The following is a 17,218-nucleotide window of genomic DNA, read 5'->3' on the forward strand; positions in this document are numbered from 1 at the left end:
GAGCAAGTCACTTAACCTCTCTGAGACATGGCTTCCTCATCTTCACAGTAACCCTGGAGGCTGTTCCAGGGAGATCAAAAGAGATTATATGTCATACCATCTAGCACAGGGCTTGGACAAAATATGTTCTTTTTTTTTTTTTTTTAACATATCTTTATTGATTTCAGAGAGAGGAAGGGGAAGGGAGAGAGAGAAACATCAATGATGAGAGAGTCACTGATCCGCTGCCTCCTGCACACCCCGACTGGGGATCGAGCCCGAAACCCCAGCATGTACCCTGACCAGGAATCAAACCCCGATCCCCTGGATCCTAGGGCGATGCTCAACCGCTGAGCCACGCCGGCCGGGCCAAAATATGTTCTTAGTGAATCTTTCTTTCTTTTCTTCCTAAGCATTTGTGTTGAAGAATACTGAACTCTGAGGACAAAGATGTCAACAAGCAGATTTATTTTTATATCAGCTGTAGAGCTTGTTGGCTAAGAGGAGAATGCTGCTGACATTTACTGAGGGTAAGGACACAGTGGCTTGGGAAATGCACCCACAATGGAAAGGCGGCCCAAAAGCACCGGGTAGAGACAATTAAAACCAGAGAAGGTCCACCTCCCTGTAGGAGGAGACGCAGGAACAAACACCTCGCACTCAGCATTTTAGACCAGCCAGGGCATTATTCACTCACAGTCTGCGGACTAGGTGAGGGGGAGTCCGTGAACCCCTAAAATTAGGGGCAAAATTATGTTTTGCCTTTTTCTGGGGAGCAAGTCCATTGCTTTCACCAGATACTCAAAAGGGTCTGCTAGCCCAGATGATGAATAACCACAAAACTCATCCGAGGCTCCCAGGCCTCCTGTGGCTTCCCTACAGAAATGGAAAATATCAGGCCACAGCACTGTGTGTCTTCTCTTTCTGATGTGACCCCATTCCTTAGTCACCTAGGTCTTTTTCTCCAGGCCAAATAATTCCAATTCTAAAGGACTCTATTTTAAAAACGTTTAATCATGTTTGTAAGACTCAACCCTCCTGAGCTCTCAGTGAGCGGTGGGCCCCGTGCTGGGTCCTGGAGAGTAAAGACGGACCTCAAGGGCCTCAAGGAGCTACCTACAGGGGATAGAGAAGCTACCAGCAAGAGGGAAGCACAACATGATTCTGAGGGACGGGTAGGTTGGCAAAGGTCCCTAACAGGGTAAAACTTGGGCTGGACACGTACAGTTTAATATATGGGTTCTGGACAGTAAAGGAAATTTAAACCAATTTTGAACTGATGGCCAATATGAAATGAAGGAAAGGCAAAAAATAATAAACTACATGCTTATGGGAGTGACCAAAATGACAGCAGGGCTCCACCCTGCCTGCTCAGGTCTTCTCACCTCTAAGCATCACTACCTGCATTGAGTGCACAGACCCTGACTTTCTGGAATTGTCTCTGAAATGAACTTGAAGACCAAAGGTATCAGCCCAGAGAAAGAGGAACATACTCATCTGGAGCCAGGAGATCTTTAGAATTCCAGAAATAGTATCATCACACAAACCTGGCAGGTAAAACCATGAAGGAAGATCACCCATCACACAAAAACTCCAGAGCCCTCGCGTATGTACCCACAGGACAGAGCAAACTGAGGCCCCAGACTCCCCGCTCCTCAGTTCCAAAGGACTCAGATCTGGAGAGTAAAACTTTCTGCAGACTCAGCTGCAGACGCCAGCCAGCGTCCCTCTTGTCCTGAATCTGGCCTTTCTCCTTGGGGGTTCGAGCCCCTTTCTTCTCTCCCTTGCTGCTTCCAAGGGATGACTCAGCCGTCCCTTCTCTCTGCAGCCTCTCGGACCAGCCCAGGGACATGTGGGACTTCCAGCTGTGGGTTCTGACTCAACCCTTCAATGCTTAGCCTTTAGCTGCTGTTTCTCTAGTTCAATGTTTCTGAGCCAGGTCCTTAGAACCCCAGGTGAAGAATGGAGATTTCTGGGTCTCACCTGAGTGCAGAGGCCAGGAATCTGCATTTCGCTGTCCTAGGGGCTGCAATAAATGTTAGGACAAAGCCGAGATCCTCCAACCTGCCTGGCTCTTTAAACAGGACTGTGAACATCAATCAGGTCATCTCTCCGTACCCATTGCCTATGGTTCTGCCCATTTCTTCTCTCTCCCTTTCTAATAATCTCTCCTCTTTGGCTCACCTTCACCCTGAGTTACAGCACCTCCTTAGTGATTATTTTTCTTGTCTGGCCGGCACCTCTCCTATACATTCAAAGCCACATCCACTGTTTTCCATCTGTTACTGATGTTTCATGTGTCCTGCATTTAATCCAGTTCCCTGATTTTCAATTCTGATTCTATGTCACTTTCCAAGTCTCCTTCTCATTGCCCCAACCCTTTCCCCAACTGCTCCCTGGCCCTTGGCAAAGCTGGCACATGGTCACAATCAGAGAGACCGATCTGGGAGGACCGTGCAGGGCCATAGACAAGTCCTCTTAAGGGACTGTCTTAGTCACAGGACACACAGAGATCTTCAAATTCCAAAATCCAAAATCCTGGCGAACTACACCTCCCCTGAATTTGTTTTCAGCCACAACTGCCTTGAGTCAGTGCCACCTGGGTATGCTCCCTCACCCTTGTTCAAGAGTTGCCAATCCTGGCTGCACCTTAGAATCACCTGGGAGCTATGCTGGGCAGCACCCCGAAACAGTGAAGCCAGCGGCCAGACACTGGCATTGTTAAAAAGCTCCTGAGTGGCTCTAAGGTGCAGCCAGGCATTGGTGGGACCATCCCAGCTTGTCATGGTCCCCTCCCATCAGCCCTGATCTGAAGGTCCATCTCTGCCAGCCGAGGGGTGGGGCCTCGGCTCACCGACCGTGCACCCCAGCTAACTAGAACAGCGCCCGCCACCGTGTCCCTCCTGGTGAACCTCCGCTGAACCCCTGCACCAGCGCCGGCCCATTCCCCCGACTCGCTGGTGCTCCCGCTGCACCTCCTGTGGGTCCTCCATCCCACCTGCTCTTTCTGGAAAAACGCCTCCCTGTCGTCTTCCTCATCGCCCCTCCTCCTGCCACCTCCAGGCCCAAACCCTTACCCCCCACAGGGCTGGGCACAGACTGTCTCCCCGGCCCTCTCTAGTCCTACCCATCCAGCCCGACACCACAGTAATCTTCCAAAACTATCCTTCTGCAAGTACCACCTCCTGCTCAGAGCACCTCAGTAGCTGCCGACTGTCCAGAAGGTAAAGTTCAAAATCCTGATTCTGGCACTCGGGTCCTACGCACTCTGGCCCCGGGAACTTTTCTACACATCTCCCGCTAGTCCCTGACGAAAACCCTCCCGTCAGCAAGCTCGTGTCGCCAGCATGTCACTGCCAGCAGGCATCCCGACCTCGGCGCCCCCGGAGCCCCTCGCAGCACGCCCAATCTGCACTCAGTACTGGGAGGAGGCCTCGCCCTCACCTCGCTGGTGCACGTGGGTTCTGCATTCTACGCCAGGAAAACTCCTGTTTGTGTTACTATTTTTAAACGCTTAAAAATGTTTGCCTTTGAGTCGAACAGATGTGTCTGTCCATTATATTATACGCTCCACTAGGGCAGGGACAAAATCTGTGCCAGTCACCACCGTGTTCCCAGCACTCTACAGACTCAGGGTACATAGAGGTGCCCAGTGACTACTGAGTGAAGGAATGAATGGAGAAAGGAGGAAAGGAGGGGGGAGGGAGAGAAAATGGAAATGCCAGCGCCATGGGTACTGAGGCTTCAACTGCCCAAAGCAAGCATGCCCCCGCGTCCCCCAATGTGAGAAGCACCCCCACCTGAAATACCCCCCCTTGCAACCCCAACCTGCCACCTTCCACCCTTCCCTCAAAGCCTCCAGAGCCTTCTTTGAAGGCCCCACCCCCAGCAATCTCGCCCTCCCATGTGTTTCTTAAAGAGGAAATTTGGCGTGGGGAGGGCCTGGGGGTGGGGTGGGCTGGAGGTGGGGTGGAGGGGATCAGTGGGCTTAAAAGGGGGACATCTGTAATGGTCTCAACAATAAAGATAAAGAAACATTAAAAAAAATTTAAATGTGCAATGTAATTATAACATAAATGAATGCTGGAAAATTACTAATGTATTAAAATAATGAAGTAACCACCCATAAAATAAAAGGAAGTGGGGGTTGAAGAGGAAATTTGTGAGAGATAAATCAGAGAAAAGGGTGAAATATGCAGCCCACTCTGATCATTTTCTTGGAAACGAAACAGGGCGGGAGCAGAAACTCCAAAATTCCACGGCGGTTCTCTTCTGAGGAAGGCGGATTTAGGACTTCTTCTTCCTTCTCTTTGCCTTACAATCTTCCTGTAGTGGATCTCCTCACAAAGAAATTTGAAACTTCCTAATGTTCCACTCACTGGGACCACCCCGAGCACCAGCAGCCCTGGGGACCCTTCCCAGAAACTCCCTCCTGCCAGGCGGGCAGCCCCTCTCCCCGGGCCTCTCCATCTAGCCCGCTGAGCCCCTTCTCTCGGCACCGGTTTCTACGAAACACACCTCACCTCCCCCAGAGCTTTCAAGGGACCAGCTAGGGAGATAAAGCTCCCTGAGGCCTTCCCACAAGACCTGGGCACAGAGCCCACAGGACTCCGCCCTACCCTGCTCAGTGAAATGCAAGAATTCAGAACCACTGGGTCACAGCCTCCAGGAGCAAAGGGAGAAGACCCCAGCTGCCCCTCGATCCTTGCAATGTCGCCAAGCCAATAACCTTATTGCCACATTTTATTATTTAACTGGGAGTCCGTGGCCCTTGTCCTATGAGGTTCACCCTGTTGTGTCCTCAGGTTGTGCCCCCAGGCAACTCTCAGCTGTCTTCCTGCTACTATGCCCCGCCCCTCACCACGACCTGTCAGGTCTCCGGGGCACCAAGACTAAAGCCACCCAAGGCTGGAATTTTCTTTGGAGGTTTTTTACTAAAAACTCAATTTCTTTAATGGATATAGGGCTATTCAACTTCGGTAGTTTATGCCTCAAGTAATTTGTCCAATTTGTCTAAGTTGTCAAATTTGTTGGCATATAGGAGTAGTTTGTAACTTTACCTTAGTATTCTGTTAATGTCTGTAGGACCTGTAGTCATGTTCCACTTCCATTCCTGGCATTTGTAATTTGTGTCCTCTCTCATTTCCTGACCACCTAGCTAGAGTTTATCAATTTTACTGACTTTGAGAGCCAGCTGTGAGTTCACTGATTTTTCTTTGTTCACTATTTTCCATTATTATTTATTACCTCCTACTTCTTACTCTGGATTTAATTTTTCTACTTTACTTAAGGTGGAAGCATAAGTCATTGATTTTAGACCTTTCTAAGGCTATAAATTTCCCTCATAGTACTGCTTTACTTGCATCCCACAAATTTTGTTGTGTTTTAATTTTCACGTAATTCAAGACATTCTCTAATGTATCTTGTGATTTCTGTGTTGATCCATGAGTTATTTATGCATGTTTTATTAAATTTCCAAATATGTGGGGATTTTAAGGATACATTTCTGTTCATTTTATCTCAAGCCATCATTTCTATCCGAGAACATCATACTCTGCACGATTATCATTAGGAAATGTCCCTCTTTATCCCTGGTAATGTTCCTTATTCCAGCGTCTACACTGTCTGATCCTAGTGTGGGCAGCCACTCCAGCTCTCTTTCGGCCAGTGTTTCCATGAAATATCTTTCCCCATCCTTTTACATTTAACCTATTGTCTTCATATTTTAAATGGGTTGTCACCTTATAGTTGGTTCTTGCTCTGTTATCCATCTGATAATGTCTACCTATTAAGTGGAATGACTGTATCACTACGTTTATCATCATCAATATGGCTGAATTTAATCCTATCATCATGACTTCTATTTGTCTCATTTGTTCTTTGTTACTTCCCCCCTTTTCCTGCCATTGTTTGGTTTTTTTAAAATCATTCTACTTTATCTCTGTTATTGGCTTATGTGCCCTACTTCTTTGTTAGGCTAGTCTTCTAATGGCTGCTCTGGGGTTTACAATATACAACTTCAACTTGACCCAGTCTACTTCAAATATTATTATTTTACATACAGCATAAGAAAATTATAGCAGTACACTTTCATTTCTCCCCCTCTCCTTGTTCTATTGTTGTCATGCATTTTGCTTCTATGTTATAAACTCCACAGTATATTGCTTATATTTTTGCTCTAGACAGTCTTAAAAAGATTATGAATGAGAAAAAATAGCTCATGTTTTCCTACATATTTACCATTTAGGGGCCTCTTCATTCCTTTGTGCCATCCAAATTTCTGTCTAGTATCTCTCAACTTTAGTTTGTCTACAAAAAAAAAGTCTTTATCTCACCTTCATTTTTTTTGAAGTATATTTTTGTTGTGTATAGATTTCTAGATTGACTATTTTTATCTTTCAGTTCCATTGTGTTCTTCCTTGGATAATTTCTGACCAGACATCTGCCAAAACTCTTATCTTTGTCCCTCTCTATGTAATGTGTCTTTTTTTCCTTTCTTTTTGGTTGTTTTTATGAGTTTCTCCTTATTACTAGTAGTAAGCAATCTAATTATAACGTGCCATAGTGTGACTCTTTTTTACTTTTATCTGAGTTACACTGAGCTTCTTGAATTGTGGGGTTTATGATTTTCACCAAATTTGAAAATTTTCCCACAATTATTACACCCCAAATATTTTTTCTGTGCTCTCTGTTCTTCTGGGACTCCAGTGCTTCCCAATGCCTACAATGCCATCTCTAATAGCTTTCTAGGTCCTCCATTTCAGATCCCAAATTACCTTCCAGCCTCCTCTCTTACTATCTCACAAGCCTAATTCTCCAATCAGAGGTTCTCTGTTAATACATACATGTTCATCACCCAGACCGCTGCTCACCAGCAATCACCTCTGCCCCTTCCCTACCAATCTAGTGCTCAAAATTCAATTTACCCTTCATGGCCCAGCTCAGCACTGCCTCCTCCAGGAATCCTTTCCTAACCGAGGTAGAATGATGCTTTTTCTCTGTACTCCCACAGGTCCTGTGTGTCACAGTGGCCCCCTCAGGGCTTGAGGATGTCCTTTCAGTCATCTTGGGATGAGCCCCACCCTCAGGCCCAGGAAAAAGACATTGGACCCTACTGTCTCTGCGATAGGGATAAGAGTAACGATTATATCAAAATATGCCTTTGTGAAACTTCCTGAAAGATGTTGTGCACACAGTACTTTATGAAGAAGTGAGTCAGGGAAAAATGAGCCACAGAGCAGATCAAGTCAATTATTCTGAGCCAGGGGAAATACCCTCTAAGGATCTTCAGGCCAGTCTATCAATGTAGCCTCTCAAGAGTTGGGGGGAAAAACATACCAGCCTCTGACTTCCTTCTTCCTTCTAAAGCCAGGGAACAGGGGTAGGTAATCCTGTTCCAGGAAACCACACAGCTCCTGGCTTCAGGTCTTGGGTAACAGACCTCTCACCTGGTGAGGCCTGAAAGGCCCCAGGGAAGCAAACAGAATTCCCAAATTTGGGAGATCAAAAGCAAAATTAACCATGCAACCAAGAGCAGCTCACTCGCAGATCTGAAGCCTGAGGCCATTCCAACTTTACCCTGGAAACTCTTTCAAAGGCACAGAAGGGCAGACCATCCCCTTTGAACACTCTCACACCAGGTATCCTGTCCTCACTTTATCTCCACCTCCCCTCATCACTCTCCCCATACAACCCCACACTCAACAGCCGCCTGCCTCCTGACACCCCACTGGTCCCTCACTAATCCTTATCACCCCAATGCCCCTTGCCTCCAATGCCCACCTACCCCTCCCACATCTCTCTGAAGCTCCCCCACCTCCACATAAGTTCCCAAGGCAGAGCCACACAGGATACTCATGAACAGATCCTCCGTCTCCTTTCCATTTGCTGTACCTGCCGCAGGCCCCTGCCCCACCACACAAGCGGTGTCAGGGAGCTCATCAGCTCTCTTTTAGGGATTTGGAAGAGCACTGGTCTGGGGGCCAGGACACAAAGGATATAGACTGAGGCTTTGACACTGTATCACTCTGACCTTGGGTAAGTCCCTTCCCCTAGGGATCTCAGCATCCTCTCTAGAAACACTCAGATCTCCAAGGTCATCCCTCCTGGCAGAAGCAGTGTGGGCAGCAGGGGACAGCGAGCAGCAGGAACAAGATTCTCTTAGATACAAACTCCAATTCATCCGACTTGTAAAGTCTACTCAAGCAAAATGCAGTTTGGCACCAGCCAACAGAGATACATTTTGGGAGTTTACATAGTTACAAATAAACTAATAGTAACACTTGCACTTGAATGGGGCTTTGCGGTTTACAAAGTGCTTTCACCCATTTTCTCGGACATTCTTTACCAGGACCCTGTAAAGAGTTGGCATCATCATCGTCGTAGCAGGTTTAGGAGGCCAGCACTAGTCTAAGATCTTTACCTAGAGGCTCATTCAGAGTCTTAGTTAAGAAGGACGGAGAGGGCTAAGGACCCTGGCCGAGGTCACAGGGCGGAAACGGCAGATCCAGCCAGGGACCCCTGGCTGAAGGAGGAAGGGCTGCAGGTGCACTGCACACCTTGAGAGGAAACTGCTTACCAGAGAGGAATGTGGAGACATCAGTGCTGAGAGCTTTATTTTGCTGATTTGCATAAACTTATAGAAACATCTCTCAAGCCTAAATATGCATATAGTCACATAAATATGCAAATTCACAGAAAGCGCCTTGGAAGTATGCGCACCAAACAAGTGGTAAGAGCTGCCCATGGGAAGGGGGGCGGGGGAGGGAAGGGGCACTTTCACTTTTACACCTTACACTCCTGCCGAGGCTGAACTACTTCTTACAGCAAGCACATGCGCGATATAGAAGAGAAACCCATCCTCACATCCCTCTATCTGCGGAAAGGGGCCCAAGGCTAACAGCAGGTAGCCTCAAGGTATAACATTAGGGGTAATGGTTTCCCATACTATTTACTATTTTAAAGGCTTCCCAGAATGAGCACATTTGTTACTTTTATAATAGATTGAACCGTATGAAATGAAACTGCCATTTTTTACAGATTGGAAGTGGTTGAATATTGGCAATTTCATGTGATTCAACCTAATAATAATTCATGCATCAACATTCAACAAATATTTATGGAGGGACTGCTCCATGCCTGACCCATATCCAGATAATAATTCTTTTTTTTTTTTTTTAAAGAAAAGACATAAATCAAGCTGGGCCTCCCTTGCAGGCAGGACCCCAGTTACCCGTCTCTGTATCCCCAGCAACTTGCGCAAATACGTATCCAAAGTCATCGCGTTTGGCTGAGCAGAAAGATAAATTAGTAGGCGGCGGAAGCTACATGTCCATCAACAGGCACACAAATAAAATTATACATTCTAAGTCATCACCAACAAATACAGCATCCTTGCAAGGAAAGAGAGCAGACAAAGAAGGGGATGTGTTAGGCTCAGTTAACTTGACCATGGTGCTGATCTTGGCTGCTCTGGCAGGGCGGCAGGAACACAGAAGCAATGGGAAAGCGAGATAGCATAAGGGGTCTGCAGGCTGGAGTGGCCACGGCGTGGTCAGCAGGCTGCCCGGGGAGGCAAACACGCCCTCCAGACGTGAGCAGCAGTTTCTGGCTGTCTCATCGCTGTGAAGGGCTCCTCTGCCTCCCCCCACTGCCTTCAACAGCACATCCTGCCAGGTCGGAGAACATTCCCCATCAGCGTCTACAGAGCTGACCTGCCAAATAGGCAGCACTGTTTCTCTGTACTAACTTGAATTTTTCTGCACACTGTCACTCTTTCCCGAAGGCCTAACATCTGTACTTTTCAGGAGTAGAAGCCACCCGCCCCAACAAATCTTAAATTATAGCTGCAGAATTTATAACTCTAGCACTGCCTGGAAGTTGGACTGTGAGCTCCATGATTCTTTCCACCCCTAAATCCAGCGATGAGGGTCACGAGAGGTGTGTCAAAGTATTCTTTGTCCTCACAGGGAACTTAATGTGAAAAGTACATTCTCCGTGACATGTAGAAGGCAATAACAAGACGATGGCACAGCAAAAAAAAAAAAAAAAAAAAGGAAGGGATGAGTGTGAGATGACCCAACCAAGGTGCGCTTCTGACACCAGGAACGTGGAACCGCTCTTCCCTCCGCTGAGGCTGGCCCAAGCTTTTCTAAAATTCCTCTTCATCATTGCCAACAATGACAGTGACAGTGACCGCCAGAGCAATGGGCGTCTCTAGTGCCAGCTGCCCCTGCCCTGCAAGGCTACGTGCCTCTGTCTGTGTGGTTCATCACCACCCAGTGAAGAGGTATCATCAGGCCATTTCACAGAGGCAGAAACTGGACCGAGAGGTGAAAGAGTGTCCCTAAGACCTCACAGCTGGTAAGAGGGGAGCAAGGAGGGAACCCATGCCAACGAGCCTGAGGCCAGCGCTTCTACAGACTCCTAGGGCAGAAAAGCCCCTCACAGGTCAGGCTCCCGAGGCCCCTTCAGTTTATAACCGCAGAGGACAGTGGGCCTGGGACAAGACCTATGACTGACATTAAGAGGCAGTGTCCCAGACTTGTCCTGAGAGATGGCAACACAGTATTAACAACTACAACCCCAGTTTGGGGGGGATTCTTGTGTTTTCCCCAGTGCTTAATACTGTACCAGTGAAAGATAAACTATGATCAAGCGCAGGAGTTTAGAAAACAGAGAGCTGAAGAGGGAGAATCTGTGCCACGTTTCTGGCAATCGGAGGAGGCTGTGCCTCGCTGACAGTCTGACTCTGGGAAATGAGCCCACCAGTGGGGAAGCAGGGTGGGGTGCCAGCCCCAGCCTGGGGTCATGACCCACCCTCAGCACCACGCAATGCACTTGGCTCAGACTCCCCTTCAGGAAGTTACTGATTTGATTTCTTAAGAATTTGTAGCAAATCGGCACAGAATAACAGACCTACTGTTCCCCTCCCTGGGAGGGTGGTAAGGTCCACCTACCGTCATCAGGTGGATGACGGAGCCTTGGGCATATGGGTCAGTCTTTTAGGAACTGGCCCATGGGGATCAATTCCCCAAGGCCCAGTCCCCTTGGGTGAAGAACTCAGCCTTCAAGGGCAGTTGAGGAGCCCACCGTAGAGGTGGGACTGGCCTTGCCCTGCAGATCGGACTCAGGCGACACCCAGTTACCTTCATGGGGACCCATCCATCTTGAGCTGACATGTGAACAGCTAACCACAACCATGGAAATCTTGCCAAGTTCAAACCCACTCTGCTCACACTGGGGTTTCCAATGGGATTTATTCTGAAACATGGCATTTTCTTTTTATTTACAACAACTAAAAAATGTTATTGAAGAGAGGAAAGGGGAAAAGCAAAGAAGAGGTTTCATTACTAATCAAAATTTCTCAGGAATTTTGCTGGAAGAAACAGCTGAAAACATGATCAGAGGAGGAGGCGGCATCGGACATTCAGTGGCCAGGAGGGGAGGAGATGCACCAGGCCTGCTGGTGTTGTATATAAATAAGTAAAATATACAATAAGTTAATTAACCGAGAGTAACCACATGTCCTACAGGAAAGGAATAGTTCATTCTAGCACATTCAGCCACTATCATACTCTGCAGCCATTAGAAATGGTGATTGTGAAGACCAATTTAAAATACAAAACAGTCTGTGCTCTAAAGCTCAGAAAAGCAGGGGTGCCATGTACAGCTTTGGAGAATTACCCACAGGAAAGACAGGAGAGGAACACGAAAAAAAGTGGTTATGGTAGGATGATAAAACGGTTTTTTACCTCTTGTTTCCAAAGTTTCTGCAACATTATAAAGCATTTTATCATTGGAAACACTTTAAAATAATGCTTGCAAAATGAGGGGGAAAAAGAGCCACAGAAAAGAGGTGGGAAAAGGGATAATAAATAAACTTGGTCTGATCCATTCACAGATCAAAGATCAGAGATGGCTTGTCAAGGTTAAGGGCAATAAAGAAATAACTGCCTCGCGTTTGCACGCGCTTCATGGTTTGTGAAGTGCCTCTCTACGCGTTAGCCACTCCTCCCGCACCAGGTGACAAGGCGGCACTCCTGTGCTGGATCATCTCGTAGGACAGTGAGCAGCCGGCCCCCACCTGACACCGGCCCCCTCGCCCCCGCTGGTCCTAAGTTTCCACAACTCCAAGAACCGATGGTGCAAACACCATCAGACCGGGGCTGCCTATTGCTCCCAATGGTCCAACCACCCATCACAAGCCGCCTGGGAGAGGGACAGCCGGGCAGGAGGCAGGGACAGGGACAGGGCCTGGATGCTCCACGCCGGGAACCCCGCCCCCAAGCGGCCCCCTAGCCTTGGGTCCTACGCCCTCCTCCCTCTTGCTCCTCTGCACTCTCGCTAGGGAACCCCTCATCCTCGCTAGGGTTTTAGGGGCCCAAATAGCCTTTCTGCTATAAGATAAAGCTATATTTTTCGGGGCTGCCTCACCCCTAACCTGGCACCGACTCATTCCTCCCCCGGCCCTGTGAGAAGCTAACAGGTATGTACGAGCACAGGCGAGCATCTCAGGGGCAGCTGCTGGCCACGGAATGTTACCATCTCGTCGTATTTTCTACCTTCATCTTCCTCTCATCCCCCATCAGCTGCTGCCTCGACCTGCCCTCAACCCCCTGCTGCTTCCTCACCTCACTCCAGGGGCAGCTGGGGCAGTAAAAGGCAAGTCGTACCCTAACGGGCCTGCTGGTGCCAGGACCCAGGCAAGGGGAGGGATGTGGGAAAACCCTACCAGCTGCACTTTACCCCTGCTGTCCCCCAAAACTCCCTGTATCCCAGCCCCACGCCATGCTTTTCTCCACCACAGCCTCCGACTATCATCATCTGACCCCCTTCAATCCCAGATCCCGCAGGCTGCCAGGCCCACACTTGTTGCTCAGTAACATCCATCCATTCATTCATTAATAAACGAAGCCCAGCAACACCCCGTCCCACATCCCCTGACTACACCTGCTCTTTCTATCAGAATCCACATGCCCGCCTCCCATGAGAAGAGCCCAGGGCAGGCTGCATGGCTTGCTGCTGACATGTCAGGCTGCCCTGAGGTCCTGAGTCCCTTCTGTCTCTCCTGCATGGAGCCAAGCATGGGCTGGGGGGATGAAGGGTACAGAGGAAGAACACTTGGACACTGAAAATGCTTCTTCGGTGCCACCAGTGACCACAGCAGCAAAAGGACACACAAACTCCTGAAATCCAGTGTCTGCTTCTAACTGTGAAACTGGGTTCATCCTACTGACCCAGGAGGGAGTCCCTGGCTGGAGTCAACAGGTGATGGGAGAAGAGAAGAGTCTATAGGCAGGAGGAAGGAAGGAAGGGGGATACTGGCATCTGGAGAAAGTTCCTGGTGTTACCCTGATTGGGAGGGGGGGGTCTAGCCACCCTATTTGCATGTGCCTGTCCTCCAGTCCTGCCCCTCCCTATCCTTGATGGTGCCCCCATTCCAGGGGGTTACATGTGCCCCATGGGCAGGTGAGTGACGCTTCATTCCATGGCTATGCAGGGCCACACGGGGCTTAGTTTCTACTGCACTCATAGAGATCAAATGCAGGACACTTAAGGGAGGCCTTGGTGGGTAGGCCTGGGAACCCAGGCACCTTTTGAAAAGTCACATTCGTCCCAAACAAGTGACTCAGACACTTCTGGAACACAGCCCACTGAAAGCCGGGACCTCCTGCATTCTGTACCTCAGGCTGCCAACGGGGCCCTGAGAGTTCCCTCCTCCCTTCCCAAAGCCACACCCAGGGCACGGCTTCCAGGTCAAGGCCACGCTCTCCTGGGATGCTAACATGGTTATTCTTGATTTACTTATGTTTTTATCTTTTTTCTGTTTCCTCATCTGTTTGGGTTTTTGTTTCTTAGCAACACCCAAAGGACACCAGCAATCATGGGTTCAGACTCTAGGCTCCAAGGCGGAGAATTTCTGTTTTGCTCCCTCAATGTACAGCAAGGCATATGGGGAACTCATGCAGCCCAGGGGCCCTGGCAGAGACGACAGGGCCAGAAGTGACATCAGGACCAGGCAATGGTTCAGAGTTTGGTCATTCAGGGTCCTGGGAATGACTCCCGATTCTTCCCCACACAGCTTCCAGCAGGGGCCTCAACGGGCAGAGGCGCAAGCTGAAGTCCACCAACTCAGAAGTCATGACAGTGATGGCAGGTTGTCACCTTACGTGAACGAGTCATTGGGAGACAAACAAAGGGACCTGTTGATGTGACTGCACGAACCCATGCCTGCAGAATCGAGAGGTACAAAGCGTCCACGAGCCACAATGGGAAAGAGAAAGAATCTTGGTCCAAGAACTAGGAAAAAGTTAAAGCAGAGAAAACCCTGTGTTTTCCTCCAACCAAGTAGCAGGCAATGGGACGGCCCCACAGGGTTCTTGCATCAACCACCAACGGCACCGCTGTGCACCTAGAGACTCAGCCCTCAACCCCAGGAGATAAAGATAATGGCTTTGGCCGAGATGGAGGCCGCAGTATGACGTAGTGGGGAGAGCAGTGGAACAGAATTGAGAAATGGAATTGAGAAATGGAATTGAGAAACGGACATTCCGGCCAGGTGACAGCCATAATCAGCTGTGAGGCCCTGGGCAGGCCACTTTCCATCCATGTATAAAATGAGGCAGCAGGCAGGGCACACAACTGTAGAATTCACTGACGCGAAGCCCTGTGGAGTCCCCCAGATGAGTTACCAAATACTAAACTCAAGGATCACATCTGCAGGTCCCTGCAGCCCCTCGCCGGGGTCTTGGAACTCCGTGGAGTACAATACTGTCTACTAGTTAAGCTGAGGCTGGAACTCCACTCTTCCAGCAGGAAGGCATCCTCCAGAACTAGCAGAACCCCCACCACCTTGGCCAGCACCACTGTCCCTGTTTGTGTCCCCACACCATGCTTTCCGTGGGGAGACTGCCCCCCCCCCCATGATCTAACTCTTTGGGGCACCCTGGGCTCCTGGAGGCAGACGTGGGATCTGTGACAATCACACCTGCCCTCTCTACAGCCCTTCAGGTTTCCCAGGGCACTTTCACCCACATTTCTTTTGACCTTGACAACATCCACACTGCGCAGATTCCACACTGTCCCATTTGACAAAGGGACACTGAGTCCACACAAGTCAGTCAGTTGCCAAAGCTGGCCAATGACAGACCAGAAGTCAGAAGCCAAGGAAGCCTCTTTCCGCACGAGAGGTCTTCTTGGCGGAGGTCAAGGAAAGGGAACGGCCAGGACAATGCTGCCCGGAGACCAGGCCTAGGTGGGCCTTCCTGCCACCCACTTGAGCGGGGCACAGGTGACAGAGTGGCCCTGAGGCCCAATGTCCTGACATCCCTCAGTCCCCTAGGGCCAAGCAGACAAACTCTAGTGCAAAGCCAGGGGTTGAGACAGGGAGGGTCCATCCTGCACAGGCAGCTGAGCGCCCCGGAGGCCCCCAGGACACATTCTGACTCAACGGCAAAGAAAGGGACGCCGCCCCCATCCTCGAAACAGGTACCACCACCTTGGCTGCAAGGTGGCGGGCGGGGCAGCCCAGGGTGAGAGCAAGGCCAAGCAGAACTCACCTCTCTCAGCAACTGCATCCCCTTCAGCCTGTCCTGCTGCTGCTGGGCCACCGTGACCCCCAAAATCAGCGTGTGCACAACACAGGAAGCCACGGAGAGGAGGAGGATGGGGCCGAGGCCCAGGGGCAGCGTGATGAAGAGGGAGAAGACGAAGAAGGCCTGCCAGCCCGCCGTGTCGCCGGCCGCATGCAGGCCCGCGAAGTTCAGGCTCAGGTAGGAGAAGATCTGGGCTGTAATGAGCAGCCACAGCAGGTAGGGCACCACTTTCCGGGCGACGCGCCCGGGGAGCAGCCCCTTTTTGCAGAGCACGTAGAGGAGGATGTCCAACACCAGCCCGACCCCGGCCACCACGAGGGGCGCCAGCTTGTCCCGGGAGAAGACCACGGCGCACATGGCCAGCGCGTAGCAGTCGAAGAGCGCTGCGAAGACCACCAGCACCAGCAGGGTCTCGTGGCGCTGCCTCCGGAAGTAGGTCTGGTACAGGTTCTCCAAGGACTCGGGCACGAAGGTCAGCCGCATGAAGCTGGGCAGGCAGAGGCAGGACCCCCAGTTCCGCACCGAGATCTCGTGCGTCCGGCCCATGCCGCGGTCGGGGTCGGAGGGCAGGCTGGCCGAGTACTCGGCAGAGTACTCAGCCGAGTGCTCGGGATCGGAGAAGCCCTGATTCCTCGGCATCCTGCCCGGCGTCTGCTCCTACTGGCCCCGGGAAGGCGGGCTGGGCGCGGGGCACGGGCTCGGGAGCGCGGACGGCCGCCACCTAGCAGGGCGCTGGGGCGCGGGCCCCTCCGGCAGGCGCGCAGGGCGGGTCTCCAGGGCGCGCGCTGCGCCCCGCATCTAGGACTTAAAGGACACCCCCAGGTAGGAGCGGCGCCTCCCGCCCACCTGGGCTTCCTCCGCGACCCGCCCTGCCCCGCACGGAGACCCTGCGGCCAGAGGCTGCGGGGCCGGGCCTCCTCCAGCCATCTCCCCGCTCCGGCCACCACTGACCACTCGCTCAGCCCTGTCCACCCAGACACTCAGTTCCCTGGCTTCGGCTCGGGGAGACGCCGGGCCACCTGCCCATGCCTCGCACCCCGGCCTCGTCTCCACGCCACCCCTTGGCGCTCAGCCCCCGACGCCCCCACTTAAAGCGCCTCCGGGCCCGCGCCCGAGGCTCCACGCCCGGGAGGAAGCCGGGGCCACCCCGGGGATGCCGGGCTCTCCCCTGTTTACTTCCTTCCCCGCCCGGCCCCGCGCCGCCGCCTCCCCCTCCCCGCACCGCGCGCTCCTGGAGGCCGGCCCGACCCCCGCGCTTACCTGTGCGGGAACTCGGGAGCCGCGTGGTCCGTCCGGTCGCCGCGAGGCCGCGGGGCCGGGTCACGCGTGCGGCGGGCGGGGCGGGAGGCTCAGCGCGCCCGGGGGCTGCTCCCAGCGGAACCGCGCCGCCCCGCCAGCGCCAAGTCCCCCGCACCCCGGCCGCGGCGCGACTCCCCCGCCGTCAGGGGCGCAGGGCTGCCCCTCAGCACCCGCAGGCGCCGGGCGGCGGGAGGGCGGCGGCGGCGGCGACGGGGGCTGGGAACTCGGGGCTCGCGGGGCCGGGGTCGGCGTGCGCGGCGCGGCCGGGCCCCTCCCCTCTCGGCGCGGCCGCGGTCCCGGCGGCGCGGCTAGGGGCGCACGGGGGGCCCTCGGCGGCGGGAGCG

General features: G+C 51.8%; 1 protein-coding gene across 1 annotated transcript in view; it reads right to left on the reverse strand.

Moving 5' to 3' along the window:
• ADCY3 (adenylate cyclase 3) overlaps positions 1-16,296 on the reverse strand; it is a 48,030-nt gene extending 31,734 nt beyond the window's left edge. Inside the window, exon 1 of the mRNA XM_016209000.2 lies at positions 15,540-16,296. Within this exon, the coding sequence (XP_016064486.2) occupies positions 15,540-16,214 (675 nt within the window). The 5' untranslated portion in view covers positions 16,215-16,296. The remainder of the gene's footprint in view (positions 1-15,539) is intronic.
• Positions 16,297-17,218: the final 922 nt, after the last annotated feature.

The sequence above is a fragment of the Miniopterus natalensis genome, chromosome 13, assembly GCF_054644295.1.
Source record: "Miniopterus natalensis isolate mMinNat1 chromosome 13, mMinNat1.hap1, whole genome shotgun sequence".
Taxonomy (NCBI): domain Eukaryota; kingdom Metazoa; phylum Chordata; class Mammalia; order Chiroptera; family Miniopteridae; genus Miniopterus; species Miniopterus natalensis.